The 24,839-nt window shown below is 38.9% G+C and overlaps 1 protein-coding gene across 1 annotated transcript; it reads left to right on the forward strand.

Annotated features, from left to right (window-relative positions):
* The first annotated feature begins 120 nt into the window (after positions 1-120).
* On the forward strand, positions 121-23,016 carry LOC134791651 (WD repeat-containing protein 3). The gene is made up of 17 exons (XM_063762722.1): positions 121-368; positions 481-690; positions 1,112-1,309; positions 1,891-2,064; positions 2,453-2,649; positions 2,940-3,157; positions 3,536-3,656; positions 3,889-4,090; positions 4,408-4,497; positions 5,160-5,297; positions 5,577-5,846; positions 9,395-9,559; positions 9,918-9,983; positions 14,760-14,920; positions 16,611-16,740; positions 21,300-21,392; positions 22,834-23,016. The coding sequence occupies exons 1-17, from the start codon at positions 198-200 to the stop codon at positions 22,996-22,998; spliced, it is 2,769 nt and encodes a 922-aa protein (XP_063618792.1). The 5' UTR covers positions 121-197; the 3' UTR covers positions 22,999-23,016.
* Positions 23,017-24,839: the final 1,823 nt, after the last annotated feature.

The following is a 24,839-nucleotide window of genomic DNA, read 5'->3' on the forward strand; positions in this document are numbered from 1 at the left end:
CATAGCGCTGTCTCGCTTGCACATATCATTCCGCAGACGTGCGGAAAATATTGCGTACAACGGAAGTTATACGTCAACATGAAATGACAGTAATGACAGCATGCCATGCCCATGCGCAAAGTCGACTGTCGACAAAGTCGTAAACAAACGTTCAAGACGCATGGTTAGGTTATTATTGTATTAAATTAATTTAAAGAATGGGTCTTACGAAGCAATATTTACGTTACGCCCCCAGCGGCACCTTTAACATAATCGCCAGTGCCGACTGTAATTGTACACATGTGTCTTTAAATGGAGTAAGCGGACGATATGTAGCAGTGGGTGCATGTGAGCATGTTATTATTTGGGACATGAGACTTGGAGAAAAGGTAAGACTGACTATTTAACTCAATTCGTAATTAGACGTAACATTTAAGGAGGAGGACTTAAAACTAGGTAATATTTCAAAGTTTTAAAACATGTATAATTTTTACTGTGTAGGCACAAGTGCTCTCTGGCGAAAATGTAGTGGTATCTCAGATCGCAGCGAGCCCGACGGGCAACCATATGGCGGTAGGCTACGTGGACGGCAACATCAGCGTGTTCGAGCTCGTGAACAACGAGATTGTGTGCCAGTTTGCTGGACACAAATCAGCCGTTACATGCTTGCAGTATGATGAACAGGGACACCGGCTGGTGTCAGGATCTAAGGTAAAGTAGTAAATATTTGATCATGATGATGCATTCCTGTTATCCCTCATTAGGGACATATGGCTCGCAGAAGAATCCTCCATTTGTCACGATCTTGAGCGGCTTCTTCTAGCTCTTTCCAGCCGAGTCCATTTGAGCCAGCCTTTTTCTCTTTCTTAAATATTTAGTTAATTCATAAATCAGCCAATCTCATGAATAAACTATAATTTGTGTAAGAGCAAAGGTTGTTCAAACAAAGTTTGGCCCCAACAACTTATCATATTAATATAAAAATAAGTTCATATTCATATCTCTTTATTGCTATCATGTTCATCAGAATATACAGGTGTTACAATAAATACATACATAGTTCTTACATTTACCTATAGTTTTTTATTACTTTTAAGAAAAATTGGAACACCTTTTTGTTTTGTTTGTACAGGATACAGAAGTAATTCTTTGGGATGTAGTATCAGAAACTGGTATAGCAAGATTCAGTGGCCACAAGGGTGCCATAACTAGTGTTCTATTCATCAACGGGAAGAACTGCATTGTGAGCTCATCCAAGGACACTTTTGTCAAGTTCTGGGATATTGAAACTAAACACTGCTTCAAAACTTTAGGAGGACATCAAATGGAGGTATAAAAATATTTAAAAAACAGGCTTGATAAATTTTTACTAGAGTTAGTTATGCTATCATGATTGCTGCAGACTTTTCTTGGTCTACCTATTTAATCTTAAAATATAGGCTTGTGAAGCTCTGTTCTGTATAAAGTAGTGGGAGGGCATCAAACATGTCTAATGAGTACACTGATGCTTATTTGGCTTGATTAGTAGAACTCTTAAAACTCTTAATAATTCTTATAAGGCAGAAGGAATATATTTTCCACCTGATTTTGAACTTTATTTCAAAGAGATAGGGTTCAATTTTGCATAATTTCTGCTACCCTTATGCCTTATAAAGGGTTAAGATAAGGTACTCATGTAACTTTTATTTTAACATCTTCAACTTTGTTTTGCTAACATAGAAACTCCATAGCACATCTAGTGGTAAAATTAGTAGTAGTGGTAATAGGGGTAAATGGTAAAATTTCATTGAATATAAAATTTCTTTCACACCTTAAAGTTACATGGGGCATTTTTGAGCCTCAAGTGACTTTTCCATACTTCAAAATCTATAGAGCATTGATTTATAACATTTCTCAATTAATAATTCCTAGGTGTGGTCTGCTGTTTTGATGAAAGAGGAGCGATACCTGGTGACAGGCAGCATGGATCAGGAATTAAGGGTGTGGAAGCTCAGCTGGACATCTGATGTTAAGGAGGAGGACAAGCTTATCAGGCAGTTGGAGATTGTCAAGTTGGAGGAAACAGACAACTTAGAAGATAGCTCAGTAAGTGAATCTACATAATTCATACTAATATTATAAACACAAAAGAACTGAATGTTTGTGTGCTAAGCATATGTATACAGCTAAACCAACTAAATATGATTTTTATTAGGCATGTGAAAATATGTTACCTTTTTTTTACAAAAAGGCACTGTCATCACAGACAGTCCCTAATGTATAGTGTAGATCTAAAAGTACTGTGCATCACGAAAAATACAAACATAAATAATAGTGCCATCTACAATAGCAATGTGGCATGGATCTTATTTTGAAACTTCTACAGTATGTACACACATTGTGAAGCCACTTTTTTATGTATACATAAATGAACGGATATCACAGTATGTACCTAATTTGATTTAGAAATATTATATGTATCTTATTATTGCAGGTATTACAATGTCACCAAGTGGGCACCCTAATGCGCGGCGGTAAAGGACGTGTCGTAGGCCTCACCACAGATCTTGGTCAGAGCATATTGGCGTGTTACGGGACAGACTCCCTACTGGAAATATTCTCGTTTTGTACAGACGAAGAGGCTAAGCAAAGGATGAGTAAAAGAATAAAGAAGCAGAGGAAAAAGTTGACGTGAGTATTCTATGTATACTTCCGATAAGAAAGCTCTTTAGGAGCTATCAAAACTTATTTTCTACCTGACTAGCTTGACTAGTTCACAAAATTTCTCAAAAGTTTATTTTACCTGCTAAAATTGCGATGAAATTTAACATATACATATTTAATGGTTTTTCCATGCTGGCTGGTAGAATGGGATTTGGCGCGCTATCTTTAAACAACAATTAAACTATTGCATACAAATAGGTAACGAAAATGGTCTCAAAGCAAACCCAAATAAGACAAATAAACAATTAAAATTATAGAAAACAAAAAGAAGCCGGTGAAGTGGATGCTGATGCACCGGAAGTACCGGAGGTCCTGTCGCTAACTGACGAAGTGCGGCGACTTACTTCCATCAAGCTGGGTGCGAAGCTAAAGTCCAATACATTGCTGCTCGGCGTTACCGGGGAACTGCGTGTTGGTGTGACACTCGCGGACAACTCTGTTGAGCTGCACAGTCTGAAGCCTGAGGAGGATGAAGGTAAGCATTCTATGTTTCCTGATCTCATCAGTTATATCGGACCGGCCAAGGCGCTCACAAATATCGTAGCATTTGTTGCCAGTATAACCGTGAAAAAGTCTAAACCTGAAGTGATGCGTCTTTGATCACTTCTAGCTGTCAATGTTATTAATTAAGTTCAAATAACCACGTCAAGGGGGCTGTTTATTTGTTACGTAAGACAATTTAGGGGTTGAAGGAGGTTTGAACACTGGTATTTTTTCCTAACAACTATGGATAACGATGTGGTTCTAGACCGACGTACAGCGGCTGATCTACTTCATAAAAGGCTGGTAATCCCTAGACTAATCCCTAAATTTGACAATACTAAATTCACTAAAACCAACCACATTGTTTCAGTGAAATGTCTCAAACAGATAAGAATGCCTGGACACCAGAAGGAGCCGCGATGTGTGGCCATCAGCTCTGATAACTTAGCCGTTCTGTCCGCGTCAGCAGATTCCATCAAACTATGGAACAGGTATGTATTTTCTTTTTTAATATTGTGTTCGAACTGACATTACTTGCATAACTATTTGTAGCTAGCATAAATAAATAAATAAATAAATAAATAAACTACACTGTACGCTTATTTTGTTCAACATTCGTTGGCCAAGCTTCTGTGAGGTGTTGTTATTTTCTGTTTTACATTTTATAAATGAGTTTATGTGTTTTGTTTGATGTTGATTGATGATTCTTCTATTTATTGTCAGGCCAAACCAGTCCTGCCTTCGCACCATCTCCCTAACATCAGGACGACCAACAAGCCTCATGTTCCTGCCGGGCGACCGGCACGCGGCGGCGGGCTGCGCAGACGGCTCCCTTCTTATACTTGACGTAGGCGCGGGAGCGGTCATAGAAACGGTTCCTGCGCACCAGGGCGAGTGCTCTAGCATCGCTATGACGCCTGACTCGGTATGAACCCTACTGCCATCGTGTTAGAGTCGATTATTGGACGGCTCACTGATTTATAATAGACGTAGGCGTTAGAGTGGCCATATAGGCTGTTTCTGCGCACCCGAGCAAGGGCTCCAGCATCGCCATGATGCCTGACTTGGTATGAACCCTATTACCATCGTGTTAGAGACGATTATCGGACGGCACCCTGCACATACCAGACGTAAGCGCAAGTGCGATCATAGAGACGTTGTCCGCAGCCTAGAACGAGTGTTCTACAACTCCTCTGAAAATAACGAGTATTAAAACAATAAAGTAATATTGTCCTTTTTCAGAGAGGCTGTGTTTCCGGCGGCGCCGACAAGACAGTGAAGTTTTGGCAGTTCGAGCTCATTCCGGATCCCACGGGGGAGTCTAAAGCAAAAGTATGTAATTTCATGTTTTGAAAAATAAACATAAATAATTACCCCCTTATTCATAAAACTTTACGGGCCTGATTTAGTTAAATTATGTTCTATCCCTTTCTTACAACTACATAAGTCAAAATGACAGATAAAGACAAACGATTATTAGCTAATTGAGGCTTGTAGCGCGTTTATGAATAAGGGGCTAAGACGATTATACTTGATTTTGGTATGAACTATGCGTTTATTTCTATCGGATTTTTTTTGTATTCACTTATCAAGAAGCGCTGGTGGCCTAGCGGTAAGAGCATGCGACTTGCAATCCGGAGGTCGCGGGTTCAAACCCCGGCTCGTACCAATGAGTTTTTCGGAACTTATGTACGAAATATCATTTGATATTTACCAGTCGCTTTTCGGTGAAGGAAAACATCGTGAGGAAACCGGACTAATCCCAATAAGGCCTAGTTTACCCTCTGGGTTGGAAGGCCAGATGGCAGTCGCTTTCGTAAAAACTAGTGCCTACGTCAAATCATGGGATTAGTTGTCAAGCGGACCCCAGGCTCTCATGAGCCGTGGCGAAATGCCGGGATAACGAGAGGCAGAAGACACTTATCAAAGTTGGTGGAATTTTATAAGTCGTATTAAGTAGGTACTTAAGATATACATTAGGTACTTTATTGCAGGTTCTTTCTTTACTCCACACTAGAACACTGGAACTGGAGGAGGCGGTGACGACCGTCAAGATCAGTCCAAACTACAAGTTCATTGCGGTAGCGCTCATGGATTCTACTGTTAAAATATTCTTTGTCGACACATTTAAGGTACTGTAGGTTCTTGTATATTGATATATCTGACGAATACTGTATAGTTCTGTGATCTGTATTACCTGTATACCCGGTGTCTAAAAATACGAGTTAGGTACAAAGTGGTAATGCCTACGGTTTTTGTGGTAATCTTCTATTTATCTATTATTATGAATCGATTTCGAACCACCTAAGAATCAAACACCTTTTAATGTGTGGTATTGCTGGATTAGTCACATTTACGTAATACAGTATACATTTTTTTAAATATATTTTTTAACTTTACATTCACTCTAGTTCTACTTACAACTGTATGGCCACAAGCTACCAGTCCACGCCCTGGACATCAGTTACGACTCCAACATCATCGCCACCGGCTCCTCCGACAGAAACGTCAAGATCTGGGGCATGGACTTCGGCGACTGCCACAAGTCCATCTTTGCCCATAATGACTCTGTGACGTCACTCCAGTTCGTTCCGAGCACGCATTATTTCTTCACCGCGTCTAAGGATGGGAAGGTCAAGCAATGGGATGCGGATACGTATGACAACATTATCACACTACAAGTGAGTGTTTTAGCATACCTTTATACAACATCATCGCCACCGGCTCCTCCGACAGAAACGTCAAGATCTGGGGCATGGACGTCGGCGACTGCCACAAGTTCCAAAGACTCTGTGACGTCACTCCAGTTCGTCCAGAGCACGCACTATTTCTTCACTGCATCTAAGGATGGCAAGGTCAAGCAATGGGATGGGGATATCTATGACAACATTATCACACTACAAGTGAGTGTTTTTGTTAGCTATGTCCACGCTGTGGCTTTTTAGCATGCCTTTATACAACATCATCGTCACTGGGTCCTCCAAAAAAACGTCAAAATCTGTGCCATGGAATTAGGCGACTGCCACAAGTCCATCTTTACCCATAATGACTCTGTGACGTCACTCCAGTTCGTTCCGAGCACGCACTATTTCTTCACTGCATCTAAGGATGGCAAGGTCAAGCAATGGGATGCGGATACGTATGACAACATTATCACACTTCAAGTGAGTGTTTTGTTTTAGTCTAAAGTTGTTATACATAAACGACTGTTAAATCTAACAAGCTGTTGATAATCGTTTGTCATTTTGTTTGTGTTAAATAGTTACAAAGAGATGAAATTTGACAAGGGTTTGCTAAGTTCCATTAACAAAAGAGGGTTAGACTTTAGATGTTACTCTTACTACTTTCAACTATAGCCGCATTGCCTTTTTAGGGTTCCGTAGCCAAATGGCGAAAAACGGAACCCTTTCGGATTCGTCATGTCTGTCTGTCTGTCTGTCTGCCTGTCCGTGTATGTCACAGCCACTTTTTTCCGAAACTATAAGAACTATACTGTTGAAACTTGGTAAGTAGATGTATTCTGTGAACCGCATTAAGATTTTCACACAAAGATAGAAAAAAAAACAATAAATTTTGGGGGTTCCCTACACTTAGAACTGAAATTCAAATTTTTTTTTCATCAAACCCATACATGTGGGGTATCTATGGATAGGTCTTCAAAAATGATATTGAGGTTTCTAAACGTTTTTTTTCTAAACTGAATAGTTTGCGCGAGAGCTACTTCCGAAGTGGTAAAATGTGTGTGCCCCCCCCCCCCCCCCCCTGTAACTTCTAAAATAAGAGAATGATAAAACTAAAAAATATATATGATGTACATTACCATGCAAACTTCCACCGAAAATTGTTTGATCGAGATCTAATAAGTAGTTTCTTTTTAAACCGCATTTTTATTATGTTACTTGCTGCTACGGAACCCTTCATGGGCGAGTCCGACTCGAACTTGGCCGCTTTTTGATTAAAATTAAATAGGGACATGCGCCATAGCTTTCGTGAGGCATACCTGTGACGTATTCCTTCTTTTTAGTTGAGTATAGCGCGACGTTTGCGATCCTGCACTCGATGATTAAAATGGTCAATTAGTTGCATGTGTCCGCTGGACTTTTGGCTCTCTTTTAAGCCTGGCTTATAAATAAAATAAAAATAAATATTAGGGGACATCTTACACAGATCAACATGACTCAGGAACAAATATTAGTGTTCATCGGTGTACTGCCATCTCGCCGAAATATTTTTCGCCTAATTTCACTTCCCAACCAACTTATTGCAGTACTTACTTTTAGTTGGCAAACCAATGCTTAGCATATTGTTATTTAGCATAATTTTTATTTGATCACAATTTTATTTAGCAGATGATCATTTTACCACGATTTATTTAGAAAAATAGTCACTAAGCAAATGTTTTATTATACCTAACTATTTATTGTTAAATAATGTTTGCCCAAATTGAAGCTTTGCATACTTTTTATTTGATCACAATTATATTTAGCATTTTTTTTAAGACCCGTAAAACGAAACTGTTCCCAGAGATAGGTAGGTTATGGTTATTTTTTTTATGACCCTAAAAACGAAACTGCTCCCAGAGATACTTAGGTAGGTTAGGGTTAAAATTAGTGTTAAAAAGACGGAGGTGTTGTCTTTGGACTCACATGGTCACGAGACACTAGCCGTACAGCTTGGTGAGGACGTGCTGAAGCAGATCAACAAATTCCGGTATCTGGGAAGCACTATAACGTCGAAGTGTGACCTTGACGCTGAGATCAACAGCAGGATTGGCGCTACAGCTGCAGCGTTTGGAAAACTGTGTTCCAAGGTCTTCTGCTCGCACGACCTAAAACTGGCCACCAAAATTTCGGTCTACATGGCGATCGTGCTGCCAAACCTTTTATATTCTTCCGAGACGTGGTGCGTGTACCGTCATCACATTCGTACCTTAGACCAGTTCCACCTCAAATGCCTACGTAAGATTATGAACATCAAGTGGTCTGACCGAGTGCGAAATACCGAAGTTCTGCGACGCGCCAAGGTCGGTGGACTAGAGGCTTACCTAATGCGTCGACAGCTTCGGTGGTGCGGTCACGTATCGCGTATGGCGGAGGAGAGAGTGGCGAAGCGCATCTTTTTTTCTGAACTAGAGGAGGGTAAGCGGAAACTTGGCGGGCAACTCCTCCGATACAAAGATGTTCAGAAACGGCACATGAAAAGATGCAACATCGAGCCCTCTCAGTGGGAAGGTTTGGCAGCACAGCGTCCTGAGTGGCGCAGGCTGGTGCATGACAAAGTGCGCGATTTCGAGGAGCAACGTAAAGTTGACCTCGACGTTAAACGCGATGAGCTGAAAGCACGCCAGCCTGCTTCCATTCACTACCACTATGTGGCTGGTGTTCTCACGTGCCCTCAATGTGCGCGGGGGTTCACCTCAAAGATCGGCTACGTCAGCCATATTCGGGCGCACGAGCGCCGAGCTAACTAGGAGTCGAAGTGGTCGCCTTGGTCGAAACCGGCCGGAAGGATCATAGAATAGAATAGAATAGAATAGAATAGAAATAATTTTATTCGTAAGCACAAACACAAAATAAAAACTTATACTAAACAGAGAAACATAAAAAAGAGAAAGTGCCACGAAATGGCTCATCATCATCATCATCATCAGGTTAGGGTTATTTTTTTATAACCCTAAAAACAAAGCTGCTCCCAGAGATAGGTAGGTTAGGGTTATTTTTTTTTTATGACCCTAAAAACGAAACTGCCCCCAGAGATAGGTAGGTTATGGTTATTTTTTTTATGACCCGTAAAACGAAACTGCTCCCAGAGATAGGTAGGTCACAATATTAGGCGAAAAAGAATTTATGCCTATCAATACATTCGACATAACAATAAAAGACATTTTGAAACATGACCAACTAAATATTATGCCATACAATAATATTGTAAATAATCATTTGCGACATGTTATATTTGCGAAACATTGGTTTGCCATCTGATAGTTTTGCCAAATGATACTATGGGAAAAATAGTTTGGGAAGTGATAATTTGCCATACAATTTTCGGCCACATATTAGTAAACCGTGTTCATCACAGAAATAAATGACCTTACTGGGATTAGAACCCAGGACCATCGGCTTCGCAGGCAGGGTCGCTATCCACTAGGCCAGACCGGTCGTCGTCGGCTTGGAACATGATTGGACGCCATTGCCTCGCAAAAGTTTAACCTAACTTGTTTATTTCACAGGGTCACGCAGGCTCATGCCACGCGCTTGCCGTAGGCGCGGGCGGTTTGCACGTGGCCTCTTGCGGCTCAGAGAACGCCTTGCGGCTGTACACGCGCACCGAAGAGCCGCTCGTGCTGGGCGACACCGACGAGCAGGAGGAGGGGCTCGCCACCGGCGAAACTCATGTACGTACACGTATGATCCAATTTTAGGAAATAATAATCCCTGTCATAGCTCGCCTAACTCACCTTTTCAAAACTCCCGTTATATTCATAAAAGAAAGCTCTGGTTTCCTAGCATAGCGGTGCCGCCCCATAGCGGCCGTCTCCATACAAAATACTACTCCATCCATATTTAACTGTATTATTTTGTATGGAGACGGCTGCTAACCTAGCAAAACAGAGCTTTAGAAGATGTGTTAAAAAGAAGGCCACTACCTATATATTGAACTTTTTATTTAGTGGGCAAAAGTTATATTTAGGTTTTCTTGACTGGTCATTATTTGAGGATAATAATTATACTAATGTTTTTTTTTTGTTGCAGGCACCTGTTCCTGGTTTGCCGGGCCTCACTATGCCAACCAAAAAAACCATAGGAGCTGAAAAGGCTGTAAGTACTTACTGAATATGATTTTTTTTAAAATAACATACGAATACCAGTTTTTTTTTTATCATCACAATAGTCTCTTCAAGGGATATATATTTCCCACATACGGCACTTCAAATATGTGTTCCATTTTCGATGAATAACATTCGATTGTCATTTTTGAAATGTCAGCCTGGTTTATAAATAGTTCTGTATAGACATAGATACATAAAGATATATAACTTAGTATACTCTACTCTCTCGTACTCTTTCATGTTGCCATGTAAGTTTTACAGAGTATCTAATAGCATGCCCATACAACCATTTCCAGTCGCCGTTACGACGCGGTGTTGACACATCTTGTGTCGACACCGTCTGTTTCGGTCACAATTCCAGTCGCAGAGTCGTCGCCGTGTCGACACAGTTACCAGAAATGGGGAAGGGTCGACACATGACACAAAGTGACATAAAGTGTGGTCGCCGTGTGCACACATTGTTTCGGGTTTGCGACTACTTTATGCCAAAATCATTCGTTCATTCGTTCATTTTGTTCCTGTCAAATGGAAACTGTCAGATGGAAAAATACTGAAATAAAAATAAGTGACATTAATACGCCATCTCTAAAACGGATTACAAGACGTAATTATATATTGTTTGCATTTATATTACAATATGACTTAAATTATTATGGGGAATTAAACTGCTCGAGTGATTTGATAAACTAAGTGTAATATAATCAACGCGCCACCACATTGTTTTAGTTTAGCCGGAAATGAAATTGTTTACTTCTCAGTGCCTGTGTTCATAACTATATTATTTGAAGCATTTTTAGTACTTCGATGCGTATACTACACTTAAATAACAGAAATAACGCTTTACATACTACGAAACTTGTTAATTATGATGTATAAATATGGTTTAAGGCTGAGAAATATTGCAGTCACAAAGTAGTTGCAATGTTTCGACTTTGTGTCGACTCTGTGTTGACACATGACACGCGCTGTCAAAAGTAATAACAAAGTTACTGAAGGCCTACCGCGAACCACGTTCGATGTGTTGCCTCCCTGTCACACTTACGTACGAATTATCAAGTGCGACACAGAGGCAACACGTCGAACGTGGTTCGCGGTAGGCCCTCTGGTATGTTACTGGATTTGCAAAATGGCTCCTTGTCTTGATTTGTTTTCAGATCTTCTCAAAGTGTAAAAATGCCGTGGTCAGAGATGGGCATTAATCGATTAACTGTTTATTCGACTAATTAATGGAATAAAAAAAGTTAATTCTCAAATTTTAATCGCGATTAGTTTAGTCGACCTAACATAGATTGAAATTGAATTAATCTGAATATTAATCGAATAAATTGTCGATTAAATCTCGATTGAAAGTTGACAGGGGGCCATTTTTGTACGTAAAAATAATAGAAATGTCTTGCATGCAGATGGTAGCAAAACACTTTGTCATAAAAGTCGAGATGGGTGTCGATATATAGGTTTTAGGGAGTGCCGATTTCGAAAATAATGACCAGTTTGGAATCCGAAATGGCGGCCATGCACTTTGTCATAAAAGTCGAGATGGGTGTCGATATATAGGTTTTAGGGAGTGCCGATTTCGAAAATAATGACCATTTTGGAATCCGAAATGGCGGCCATGCACTGTGTCATAAAAGTCGTCATGGATGTCGTTTTATACGTTTTAGGGGGCCCCAATTTTGAAAATGATGACCATTTTGGAATCCAAGATGGCGGCCATGCACTATGTCATAAAAGTCGTCATGGATGTCGTTTTATAGGTTTTAGGGGGCCCCGATTTAGAAAATGATGACCATTTTGAAATCCAAAATGGCGGCCATGCACTATGTCATAAAAGTCGTCATGGGTGTCGTTTTATAGGTTTTGGGGGGCGCAGATTTAGAAAATGATAACCATTTTGGATTCCAAAATGGCGGCCATGCACTATGTCATAAAAGTCGTCATGGGTGTCGTTTTATAGGTTTTAGGGGGCGCAGATTTCGAAAATGATGACCATTTTGGATTCCAAGATGGCGGCCATGCACTATGTCATAAAAGTCGTCATGTATGTCGTTTTATAGGTTTTAGGGGGCCCCGCTTTCGAAAATGATGACCATTTTGGAATCCAAAATGGCGGCCATGCACTATGTCATAAAAGTCGTCATGGATGTCGTTTTATACGTTTTAGGGGGCCCCAATTTTGAAAATGATGACCATTTTGGAATCCAAGATGGCGGCCATGCACTATGTCATAAAAGTCGTCATGGATGTCGTTTTATAGGTTTTAGGGGGCCCCGATTTAGAAAATGATGACCATTTTGAAATCCAAAATGGCGGCCATGCACTATGTCATAAAAGTCGTCATGGGTGTCGTTTTATAGGTTTTGGGGGGCGCAGATTTCGAAAATGATAACATTTTCAATTTAAAAATGGCGGCAATGCACTATGTCATAAAAGTCGTCATGGATATCGTTTTATAGGTTTTAGGGGGCGCAGATTTCGAAAATGATGACTATTTTGGATTCCAAGATGGCGGCCATGCACTATGTCATAAAAGTCGTCATGGATGTCGTTTTATAGGTTTTAGGGGGCGCAGATTTCGAAAATGATGACTATTTTGGATTCCACTTTTATGACAAAATACGTAGCCGCCATCTTGGATTATAAAATGATCATCGTTTTCGAATTCTGCACTCCCTAAAACCTATAAATCGACATCCGTGACGACGCAAGTTATCTTTATTTTCAGATCTAACAAATTGCTACAGAATACAAAGGACAAAAAAGAAGCGAGGAGGTAATGAAACAAGCAAAAATACAGATGATTCCTCGACGCAATTGGGTGATTCTTAAATTGTGTCCAGATTTTTTTTGTCATAAAAGTTTATATTTTTCACATATTACTCTCACAAGTTCCGTGACATTTCGACCTTGTAATTTTTTAAGTAAATGTTTTTGTTTATCTATGAGGATCTCACTAGAATAGTATAATCAAGGTATGTTTATATTTGATGAATGAAATAGTAACGCAAAAAAAATATATATTTGTGTCTTATATTCCTGCCGAAGACTTTTATTTTACCTTTTCCTTCTACACAAGTTTGGCCAAGTAATAAGAATTTAGGGCTCTCAATTTTATTTTGACTTCTACAACAGTAAAGCTACGAGGCCATGTTGTGGTATAAATTCGCAGTACCAAATTTAGTTAAGGTATCACATTGACACCATTCCGAAGTAAAAACATATAAACTTATTAAAATACTTTCTTTTAAACTCCTCTTCACGCTTAAACTGCTGAACAGTTTTAATTTAAATTTGGTACACATATATTTTGAGTCCCGAGACAGGATATAATAAGTTATCTCAAAAATCATCCTTTAAAGGTGTGAAATGAGGTGTAGGGGGGAATTCAGAATTAACTTCTGAAGTTAATACTGTTTAAGTTTAGGTTTGAAGTCATGTTTTTTCATCATTTTTAACTAAATCAAAGATGTAGACCATCCCAAATTTCATATAAATCGGTTCAGCGGTTATTGATTTCCCGTACAAATTTCCACGCCACTTTTCACACCTTCAAAAGATGATTTTGGTTATAAGATCTATCCTATGTCCTGTTCCGGGACGCAAACTATTTCTATACCAAATTTCAACGAAATCTGTTCAGCGGTTAAGCGTCAAGAAGAGTTTCAAAAAAACCGGCCAAGTGCGAGTCGGACTCGCGTATTAAGGGTTCCGTACATTAAGTCCGACTCGCGCTTGACTGCACATTTCTAATAGGTTTTCCTGTCATCTATAGGTAAAAAACTATTTTGTGTATTCAGACGGACATGCATACAGACGCACGAGGGATCCTATAAGGGTTCCGTTTTTTCCTTTTGAGGTACGGAACCCTAAAAAGATTTATTTTTATTTTGTGGAATGGTGTCAATGTGATATCTTAAATGGATTCAGCACCCCAGATTTATACGAAAACGATACCAAACACGGCCTAGCACCTTCACTGATATAGATATATCAAGATAAAATTGAGAGCCCTAAATAAACTTTCAAGAGCGGATATCTCAAAAACTATTCAACATATCGAAAAAAATGACTGAATAAACTTGTAACAAATTAAATTAACTTTCATTTTGTATAAGTGGCCAATATGTCGCTGAGATGCATAGTTTCCGAGATATAATCGAAAAACGGGAAAATGGGACCTTCAAAGCCCCCTCTCTCCCCCCCGCTCAAGGGCTACGGCCGGGGACTTTTGATATGTTCACCTCCTAACTTGTCAAACCGAGTTACGGAGTCAAAAATTGTGTTCCGAGCATTTCCCTCTACAACTTTTGGAGCATTCGTTGCCTGACCTAAGTAGCTTATTGAATTTCTTTAAAAACTTTTCTGTAAAAGGTTGACGGGTGTTGGGTGTTTATATGGTTTCGGTCGATTATTATCATTTGCATTGCCCATGATGACTTACTAGAATTACGAGCACACGAGACACTAATAGTAGTTTGACAAACCTTGGTTTTCAAGAGGTATTTTATATTGACATTTGCTGTCACAAATTTGCTGTCAGATTTAGTCGCAAACCGCACGCAAAGTGCACACAAAGGTGTCGACACCTTGTTACGGAAAAGTGTAGACACGGCGACGACACTTTGTTTCGAAACAATTCTAGACACATTGTGTGGACTCTGTTACGACACATCTGACATTTAGTTACCACTTTGTGATTCTGCGACTGGAATGGTTATATGGGTGTAGCCCTTAATTCTGGTACCTTCACCTCCTGTTTGTGGTACAGGCGGACTCGATAATGGAGTGCCTGTCGATCGGCGCCGCTTACAAGAAGGAACGCAACGAAGCCCGCGGACAGCCGGTGCAGCCGCCGCTGCTCATGGCCGCGTACAACTGCGACAACGAGGAGGACTTCATGTTGGAGACTCTAAAGAAGATACGAGCCAGGTACAAACAGCAACACTCCTAACTGTACAGTGACCTGCAATAATATGTTACTCTTCGAAGGCCGCAAAAATATGTGACACGCTCTTGTGGCTCTACAAATAAGATCGCGTCAGATATTTTTGCGTCCTTCGTTGTGTAACATATTATTGCAGGTGACTGTATATCGGTGGGCCTTATTACAAAAGGCATAAGGTCGAGCGATGTACAGTTAACAGTACGCGATGGTACAATATAATTGACGTTATACTCATTAACCCATTCTGCGCTAATCACGACACGTTGTCGTTCTGCCTCTACGGAGCATTTTCGCTACATACCGGGAAACCTATGTTATCGGCTACGACCGTGACTCAGCGGTGCATGTGTTAACCTGACGGCGATACCCGAGGAGTCCCCTGCATGTTGCAACTTGCATGTTATTCAATTCTCACGTTATATTGTCCTGGCGGCTCAGCACGGTCGCGTTTTTATCCCTTGTCACCATGCCTGTCACGTTCTAACAGGTACGTAAGTGCGAAAGGGACGTGCATAGTGATAGTCGATAAAAATGGAACCGTGCTGAGCCCGCTGATCCTTTCTCGTCTACGATTATCCACTCCCGGGGTACCCTCTTATACCGTTCATCGCCTTCCGCCACTATATTCTGGTTACAAGAATCAAGTAACTGGTAAATAGTTACATGACTACATACAGCTTGGCAAAAAAGAGTAGAAATTAAAAAGTGGCAAGGCAACACTGTAGTATCGTCCCTTTCAAACCAATGTATATGTTACTGTAAAAGCCCGAAGTACGGCAAAACCTAGGATTTACCGGTAAAACCTAGGTTTTACCGATGCCGATCGGTAAAAGCCCGAAATGTTAAATCTTACTAGTTTACTTCGGGCTTTTACCAACACCGATATGGTAAATCCTAGGTCTTACCACGGCGACCGGTAAAGTTTGAATCATGCACTGATTCTCAACCCTTCCCGCTCAAACCCCCGTACACCGCACCGCATGCGCCGTTAAGTGGGTTAGGTTAGGTTTGAACTGCGATCCTCACAGAACCGAACAAAAGTGGGTTAGGTTAGAACTGCGACCCTTACAGAAACGAAATGCTACTTTCTAGCAGTGGGTGGTTTTTACCTCCTTTTCTACATAGTACACCATCTACCATAATCTTTCATCGGGCCCCATAGAAGTCGGTTTTTTTTCTTAAAAATTATCATCTAATAATCTCAAGAATCAGTGCATGATTCAAACTTTACCGGTCGCCGTGGTAAGACCTAGGATTTACCATATCGGTGTTGGTAAAAGCCCGAAGTAAACTAGTAAGATTTAAAATTTTGGGCTTTTACCGATCGGCATCGGTAAAAACTAGGATTTACCGCTAAAACCTAGGTTTTGCCGTACTTCGGGCTTTTACAGTAACATATATAAGAAAACGGGACGACACTACAGTGTTGCCACTTTTGAATTTCTACTCTTTTTTGCCAAGCTGTAACCCCCTTATTCATAAAACGTTACGGGTCTGATTTAGTTAAATTATGTATTACCCCTTTCTTACAAATACATAAGTCAAAACGACTGATAAAGACAAACGATTATTAGCTAATTGAGGTTTGTAGTGCGTTTATGAAAGTGGGAAAGTTCAGAAGTTCAAATTCCCACCTCACCTTAACAACATTTGTTATATTTTCTCGTGTTACAGTGACTTAGAAGAAGCCCTGCTGCTGCTACCATTCAATACTGCGTGCGACATCGTGCGAATGTTGCCCAGCATGCTCGAGCGCGGCGCCAACACCGAGCTTCTATGCCGAACAGCTATATTCCTTCTTAAGGTAATACAAACAGCAACACTCGTCCTAACTGTACATCAGTTGTAACATGTCAGAGGCTCCTTCCATGTTAACATTATATGTGAACATAGTATTGTTCTATTTTTAAGTCGGTTAAATTTCCAATATTGTGTCCCACGGTAATTTAAGTATTTATATTTCTTCTCATATCTCAAGTGGGCCATTTCGTCTGAAATTCTAGATATAGTTTTGGAGAGCCAGGTGATTAATAGTAAACCAATATATTAAGATACTTATTCATAAAATGATTTGAACTTTATTTCAATGTCATAAAGCTTTTATAGTATAAAAATTCTGTTAAAAATCAGTTTGGTTTCTTAAGTTCAAGTGGCATCGACTTGTATTTCACACGTCGTCGTAAAATGGATGAATAATGTTTGTTTTGGTTAAAATATTCTATGCAAAATTGAACCATATTATAAAGAAATAACAAAGGGCGGGGCTCTACATTATGTGTCATATAGAAAAACAAAGGCGGTTAGAATAAAAAACTGTAGTGTCAATCCCATAGGCGTAAAAAAAATAGTTTAAACCACACCCAAAAGTAGGTCAATTTGGACCTTATTTTAATTAGGAAATAAGGTGTAATTAGTGAGAGGATTGTACGAAATTATGAAATTCAGTATTGGTTATGGGGAAACCAATGACGTACAAGGAAGTGGGAAATAGCTGGGATGACGGGATCTAAGGTAGGGATCAATAGAGTCCCTTACGAGATCACTCTTCGTGGCCTTCCGCAAACCGTCGGACGTCGGTTCTCTAGCTAGGTCTATCTAGGTTACCTATATTGTGTCCTGACCTGGACTTTGCTAGTTTCTCATGATGCTGGTAGAGTTTGGATTGGAGCATAGTGTAGTGTAATTTGTTGTGGGGTTTTACTTGAATAATTTTAGAGAAGTACATTTAAATTGTGTTAATTTTAGTGGGTTTAATTCCTTTTGTGTTGTTTATTGATTTGTGGTTCAGACAAGTGCTAGTATTTAATATTGTACTAGTAAAGTTTAAATTATAAATCAATAGACTTATTAATATTGTAAAGTTAGTATTGTTCATAGTGGTTTTGTAATTTTTAGTGAATTTTAATTATTTATTGATTTGTGCTCAGACAAGCGCTAGTGTGTGAGAACATACTAAGTGAAGTTTAAGTTATAAATCAATAGAGTCTTAAAGATTGTAAAGTCTTGAGTTGTTTCCAGTGAAAATTAATTAGTTTGTGTTTTAATTGTGTTTAATATGTGTAGTGTTTTGGCCTGGTTTATTTTAGTGATATTAAGCACTGAAATGGACTTGGTTGGAATACTCTATATATTAATTTTAATTTAGTTTAGTGAGTTGTTTCGTTCATACTTATGGGTTAGAGAGAACTAGTTCCGATCCAACATAGTGTTGGGGGGTTAGTGAGTTGGACGGGTAACGTCACGGTGTCAACTATAGTCCAAATTACTAACTTGCGGTGTTTTTGATAATATCAGGTGGGGACCTGACAGTTCCTGCATTTATTAAGACAGGGTTACCCCTTAGGATCTGGAAGATTTGGGTTGTCAACTAGACTTCTTAAAGAAGCCAGGTTCTAGACCAATTATCCCGTATCTATATACTTATATATTCACTTTTATATTACCCTTTCCGGCCATACGTTCCACTGTCCCAAACCTGTGTGGAAGTATGGCTAGCACACGAGGAATAGGGTCTAGTCTAAATCGAGCTTCCTCACTCGTCTTAGTTTGCTATAGCATAGAAATTACTCATTGCACATCGAGTAATTACGCGAGTAAATTAAATGTGCATCCCGGGATGCTAGTTTTCAAATATATCGGTAGAATAGTTGGATAGATTAGCTGTTAGGTTAGGGTTTTTATTTATCAGGTCTAGGGCTTTTGTAGGATTGGTCTAGATTTATAATTTTAATATATCAAAGCCATTAGATATTTACAGTAGGTAGCTAGGTTCCTTTTCGATACATTTATGGCTATTTTATTGCATTTGTTGTTCATTATTATGGGTTTATGGGTTAAATTCAGGTTAGAGATAGCTAGGATGTAGTTTGGGGTTAGGGTTTGTTAGGAGTTTATTACATATATTTATTTATGACTTATTGACAAACTTAACTTACTTATGACATGACTGTATATATTTGGTCCCTTGCAACGCTACTGGTAGAAAGATATTGTGGGAAAAACTAAAGTTAATAACCACAATATAATGTAGTATTGTAGAATCAGTTTGCTTACAAAGAAATATTTGTTTTGCCTGTCCCTTAGCAGTTTGTATGACGATTACATTCTGTTTTCTACAGATTATCTGTGATTTTAACACTTGACCTTTAAAAATATAAGGTCATATATTATCATAAAACCTTATTTCAATGAGTGATTTATCCGGGCTCAGATCAAGGCAGATGCACGATCGTAGATTATTTTGGTCCGAAAGTGTGATTCAAAATGACTACAATTAAAGTTTGGATAATATCATTTCATTGAATATTAAAATACGTATACTACAAAATTACAGTGTTCTGGAGAATTTGAGTGGATCAAATACAGCTGCTCTACTACCAGTATTTTGTTATGTTAAATTGTCTTTGAATGTCCTCTCATTGTTGACGAAAAATGTCACAAAATAATGACATGGTCGAATGATGGAATAGGCCTGTCATTATTAAAAGATGTCCCTTCTGGACCACAATATAGTTCCTTCAGAACTGGGGCGGGGATTCTGACCTGCAACTGGATGATGATCACGGGTGTCGCGGAGGCGGGGCGATATCTATACCCCAAAAACAAAATATTGTGACATTTATTAGTATTTGTACTTTGAACAACTGACTATTACATTTGACAGACTTTACTTACTTTGACATACTTTACTGACAATTTGACTATGACATACTTTACTGACAATTTGACTATGACATTCTACAGACTTATTTGACTATGACATACTTTACTGACAATTTGACTATGACATTCTACAGACTTATTTGATTTTGACATACTTACTATCATCTTATTGATTACTTCCTTTTACAGACTTAATCTGATTAAGTCATTACATTACTATAACTTGCAATGACCTTTCTTCAAATTCTGACATATTTTACTCTGACATAATTCATGGTTTAATAATTATTTGACAATATTAGGATTTATAGGCGTATAATTCATAACTCTTTCCTATTATGCGAAAAGGATTTCGGTTACTATTAACGGTTACGACGAAGGGTCCTACATAAACACTAAACGATCATTTGGCCAATCTACTGATCCAATTCAAGATATTAACTTATTTAATTAGAATTTATTCAGGTTATTTGCATTATTTTATAATAATTAGTCAAGGTAGATACGGTTTGCGGTATTTTAAAGGTTATTTAGAATTTTAGATTTTCTTATTGGAATTTTTAGTATTTTAGGTAGGTCTAGGTTTAGCTAAGTAGGGGTAAGTAGGGTTATTTGAGGAGAGAGGGAGATGTTACACAGTGAACCTTATTACAATAGGCATAAGGTCCACCCATGTACAGTGAACAGTGTGGGCGATGCGCAACATAACACTAGTTTTATCTCTTTAAAAAATGTCGTATGCAATTAGATATAAAAACCGGGCAAGTGCGAGTCGTACTCGCGCACGAAGGGTTCCGTACCATAATGCAAAAAACGGCAAATAAAAAAACGGTCACCCATCCAAGTACTGACCCCACCCGACGTTGCTTAATTTCGGTCAAAAATCACGTTTGTTGTATGGGAGCCCCACTTAAATATTTATTTTATTCTGTTTTTAGTATTTGTTGTTATAGCGGCAACAGAAATACATCATCTGTGAAAATTTCAACTGTCTAGCTATCACGGTTCATGAGATACAGCCTGGTGACAGACGGACGGACGGACAGCGGAGTCTTAGTAATAGGGTCCTGTTTTACCCTTTGGGTACGGAACCCTAAAAACTATTGATTTCTTTTTGAATTGAGTGACTTCGATGTCCGGTCAGCAAAGCTCCAAATTAAATTCTAAATTAAAATATATAGGATGATTTTCTGGCTGGTAAATACCATGCCTTTGAATTCACTCACGATATCGTGTAGGTATGTACTACACTGATGTCTTCGAGTGGAGAGAGGCGCTTGAAAATGGGTCCAATCGACAAAATCGGCTGGTCGTCATATACTCGGAATCTCACGTGTTACTGGCCGCGTAGCCAAAATGTCAATCGCTTACGCTCCGTAGCAACTGAAACGCAACTGTCACTGTCTCACTAATATGGAAGAGTGATAAAGAGACACAAAGCGTTTCATTGTCGTAGCGATAGCGATTGTCGCAACAAGTAGCTACAAGTACATCCATCCCACACCAATTTTGGTGGCTAGCCATAAGCCGCGCGTGGAAGCGCCACCTAGCGGTCATATCTGTCCTAATCGTAACAGACGCGTTTTGTTAGAGAGTGAATCTTCTGTACCTAGTACCAACTAGTACTATTATTTATTCTGTGCCTTGGCTAGGTGGGCTGGGTTTAGATTGCCACCTAATATTTATATTTCTTATTCCAAGGTACACCACGCGCCGCTGAAGGCACACAAGGCATTGCTCAAGCCGCTTATACAGATACAGGCTAAGGCAGTCATGCGACTGTCAGAGATGCGGGTAAGTTGTCTATTGATGCTATCCTTTTATGTACTAAAGTAAGAACGTTTTTTGTTTGTTTATACCTGTCTGTTATTAAAAATTAACATTATGTTTAACATAAACATATTGAATCCTCACTAAATAATTTAGGTAGGTATATGTGGTTACAATTAATTCAAAGATAAAACCTATAAAGGTAATACAAATTTCTATCTCAAAGCTAGATATTTCAGAAATTTTACTTCTCTGGACAAGAAAAGCATGCCATACGACAATTCTGTAAAACAATAGGCACCTTAGGGTGGTATTCCACCTGTCCAATTTCTTTGTCCAATGTCATTGCGCCTCACTCTCTCATTAAGCAAAATGTGAGACGCAATACACATTGGATCTTCAATGATAAAAAAACAGGCATATTCATCGAAAAAACTGGGCAAGTGCGACTCGGACTCGCCTACCGAGGGTTCCGTACTTTTTAGTATTTGTTGTTATAGCGGCAACAGAAATACATCATCTGTGAAAATTTCAACTATCTGACTATCACGGTTCATGAGGTACAGCCTGGTGACAGACGGACGGACGGACAGCGGAGTCTTAGTAATTTTCGAGATTCAATCTCGTTGACAGGAAATCTCGATTTTAGCAATCTCGGTCAAGATCTTGATTAATATTTTCGAGATCTCGAACGAGATTGAAAGATTCATCCGTGTGAATTACTTTGTTTTGACTTATCTTTTTACCTTAGGTTCATTTTGTTCAGGCAGTGCTATTGTATGCGGCCCGGCTTTAACTGACGATAAAAGTACTGTGGCGCGCTCTGTGCGGAAAAATCGGACGAACTTAACGTACCCAGTCACAATTATTTATGATTTTTGTTCGCTTACCCTACATTTTTTTGTAAGTTGCTGAGTGCTTGTCAAAAATATCAACTAAGCATGTTACTGCCTCTGCTTACAATTTCGTAAAATTAAAAAGAATTATTACTACTTCTTCATAATTACATGCAAATTAGAGCTACAAACATATTTGGTTTTTTTAAGAAAAGTAGTTTTTTTATTAAATGTTGATTAATTTGTTGTTTTTATATTCAAAATAAAACATGACGTACTCTAAATAAGTAGTATATACGGAATTCTTTGAGATTTTTGCTCAAAATAACACAATTTTAATTACTTTGTTAAATCTCGATCTCGTCGAGATTAATCTCGATATCGAAAGTGTGACGGTCGAGATCTCGAAACACCCTATCTCGATTCAGATTTTTCGTGCGAGATCTCGAATCGCCAATCTTGGTGCGAGATTGCATTCCCTAGTCCCGTTTTACCCTTTGGGTACGGAACCCTAAAAAACCGAAAGTTCTTGAGTCACTGCTTTCACTTGTGTTTATGTCTGGTTAATCACTGAAATAAAAATAATACCATTATTCATTGGTAAATGTGACCTCTGCCATTTTTCCCAGGACATGGTTGGATACAACGTGCACGCGCTACAATGGATGCGCCGCGAGGCGGAGGCGGCAGACGCCGAGCAGCTGTTCCGCGAGGCAACCGACGCGCGCCGCAGCAAGGACCGCCGCCGCCGCACGAGGCAGGCGCTCAAACGGCCCATCGTCACTGTTACTTGAATATATTCATACTAGTTATTGTTGTTTTTTATTAGGGTCCCGTAATACCCGAAGGGTAAAAACGGGACCCTATTACTAAGACTCCTCTGTCCCTCTGTCGGTCCGTCCGTCTGTCTGTCTGTCACCAAGCTGTATCTCATGAATCGTGATAGCTAGACAGTTGAAATGTTCACAGGTGATGTATTTCTGTTGCTAATATAACAACAAATTCTAAAAACAGAATAAAATAAAGATTAGATTAGATTAGATTCATTTATTTCTTGTTGTAAATATACATTAAATTTCACACGTCAAAATAGAATGCATTTCACAAAAAGATCGTCACAACAAAAAATATCAATAATAATAATCTAAAAACAATAAAATAACAGTAATACAATATAAAACGACTTTCTATAAAATAGAAAAGAGTAGGTAAAAATGTAAAAATCAGTCAAATTATAAAGAATATAAAAAATAAAAATGTCCAAAAATAATAATAAAAATATTTAAAATATACGACTAGCCTAGGTAATGTCTAAAGGTCAAAATTAATATATTACAATAATAGGAAATGTATGTCAATTGTTACTAATTTATAAAAATTAAAATATACTTATTAAAAAATTAAATAGTCAAGATTTTATTCTTTATATTCTTTGACAGAATAGAGGGTTTTATTTAATAAAAGTTCCTTCAATCGGCGCCCAAATACATCATCCGATGATTCATTTTTGAGAGTGGCGGGTAGACGTTCATAAAACGCCGGGCCTATTACGCGTGGGTTTTTGTCGAGCAGCGCAGCGCGAGGCGCCGCGGCACGGACTGTAATCGGCCGGTCTGGCGGGTTATTCTGCCAGGCATGTCTATGCGTTTAAATAAACGAATGTTACGGCGTGTGAACATAATAATTTCATAGACATAGAGAGAGTAGTGCGTCATTATCGCAGTATCGGATGGCTTTAATACGATACTGCGGAAACGTGTTGCCTCCCTGATGCGCAGAGTGCGAGAGAGTACCAATAGACTCCTGAGTGCTGTTATTGAAAAGTGTGAGTGCCCTGTTATGAGGCATTGGAACTATTTGCATACAGGCGACAGACCTCTCATTTTTAATGTAAAATAATTAGGAATTTAATTGTTTAATTTTGATTTTAATTTTAATTTTGATATATTATTATTACATGTTAATTAGTTTTGTGTCGTGGATATTATAATAATTATTAATTATTTTAATGTATGTTTAGTATGTAGGCACTAACTCTTAAATGTAAGTACTTGTAATACTAACAATTTTATGGACCTATGCAGTCTGAAATAAATATATTGAAATTGAAATTATGTTATATTGCTTGAAGAGCTGTCGACATGAGTGTCTAGGATGTACACCCGCTAATACACGTAAGGCCTTTTTTTGTAATTTGAACACCCTCTCTGATTCTGTGCAATTTCCGTATAAAATAATACCGTACGCCATGAGTGATTGAAAATAGGAGTAGTATACTTGAAGCAGCATATTTTTTGAAATAATTGGCTTTAGTTTGCGCATCGCAAATATAGCACTACTAAGCTTTTCGCACAAGTTGTTAATGTGTTCTTTCCATTTTAGTTTTGCGTCAACGGTAAATCCAAGGAATCTGCACGAATCACACCTTGGAAGTGGAATCTGTATTTGCGGAATATTAATCGAAGAACTTGCGGAAAAAAGCATTATATTCGATTTTGTGACGTTGAGGATGAGGCCGTTCGCTGAGAACCACTCATTAAGTTGGGTGCATGTATTTGCTATTTTTTCCTCGAGCTGCGAGTACGTATGCGCCTTCACTACCACGGTGGTGTCATCAGCGAACAACACCATCTTG

Source organism: Cydia splendana, chromosome 6 (genome assembly GCF_910591565.1).
Source record: "Cydia splendana chromosome 6, ilCydSple1.2, whole genome shotgun sequence".
NCBI lineage: Eukaryota > Metazoa > Arthropoda > Insecta > Lepidoptera > Tortricidae > Cydia > Cydia splendana.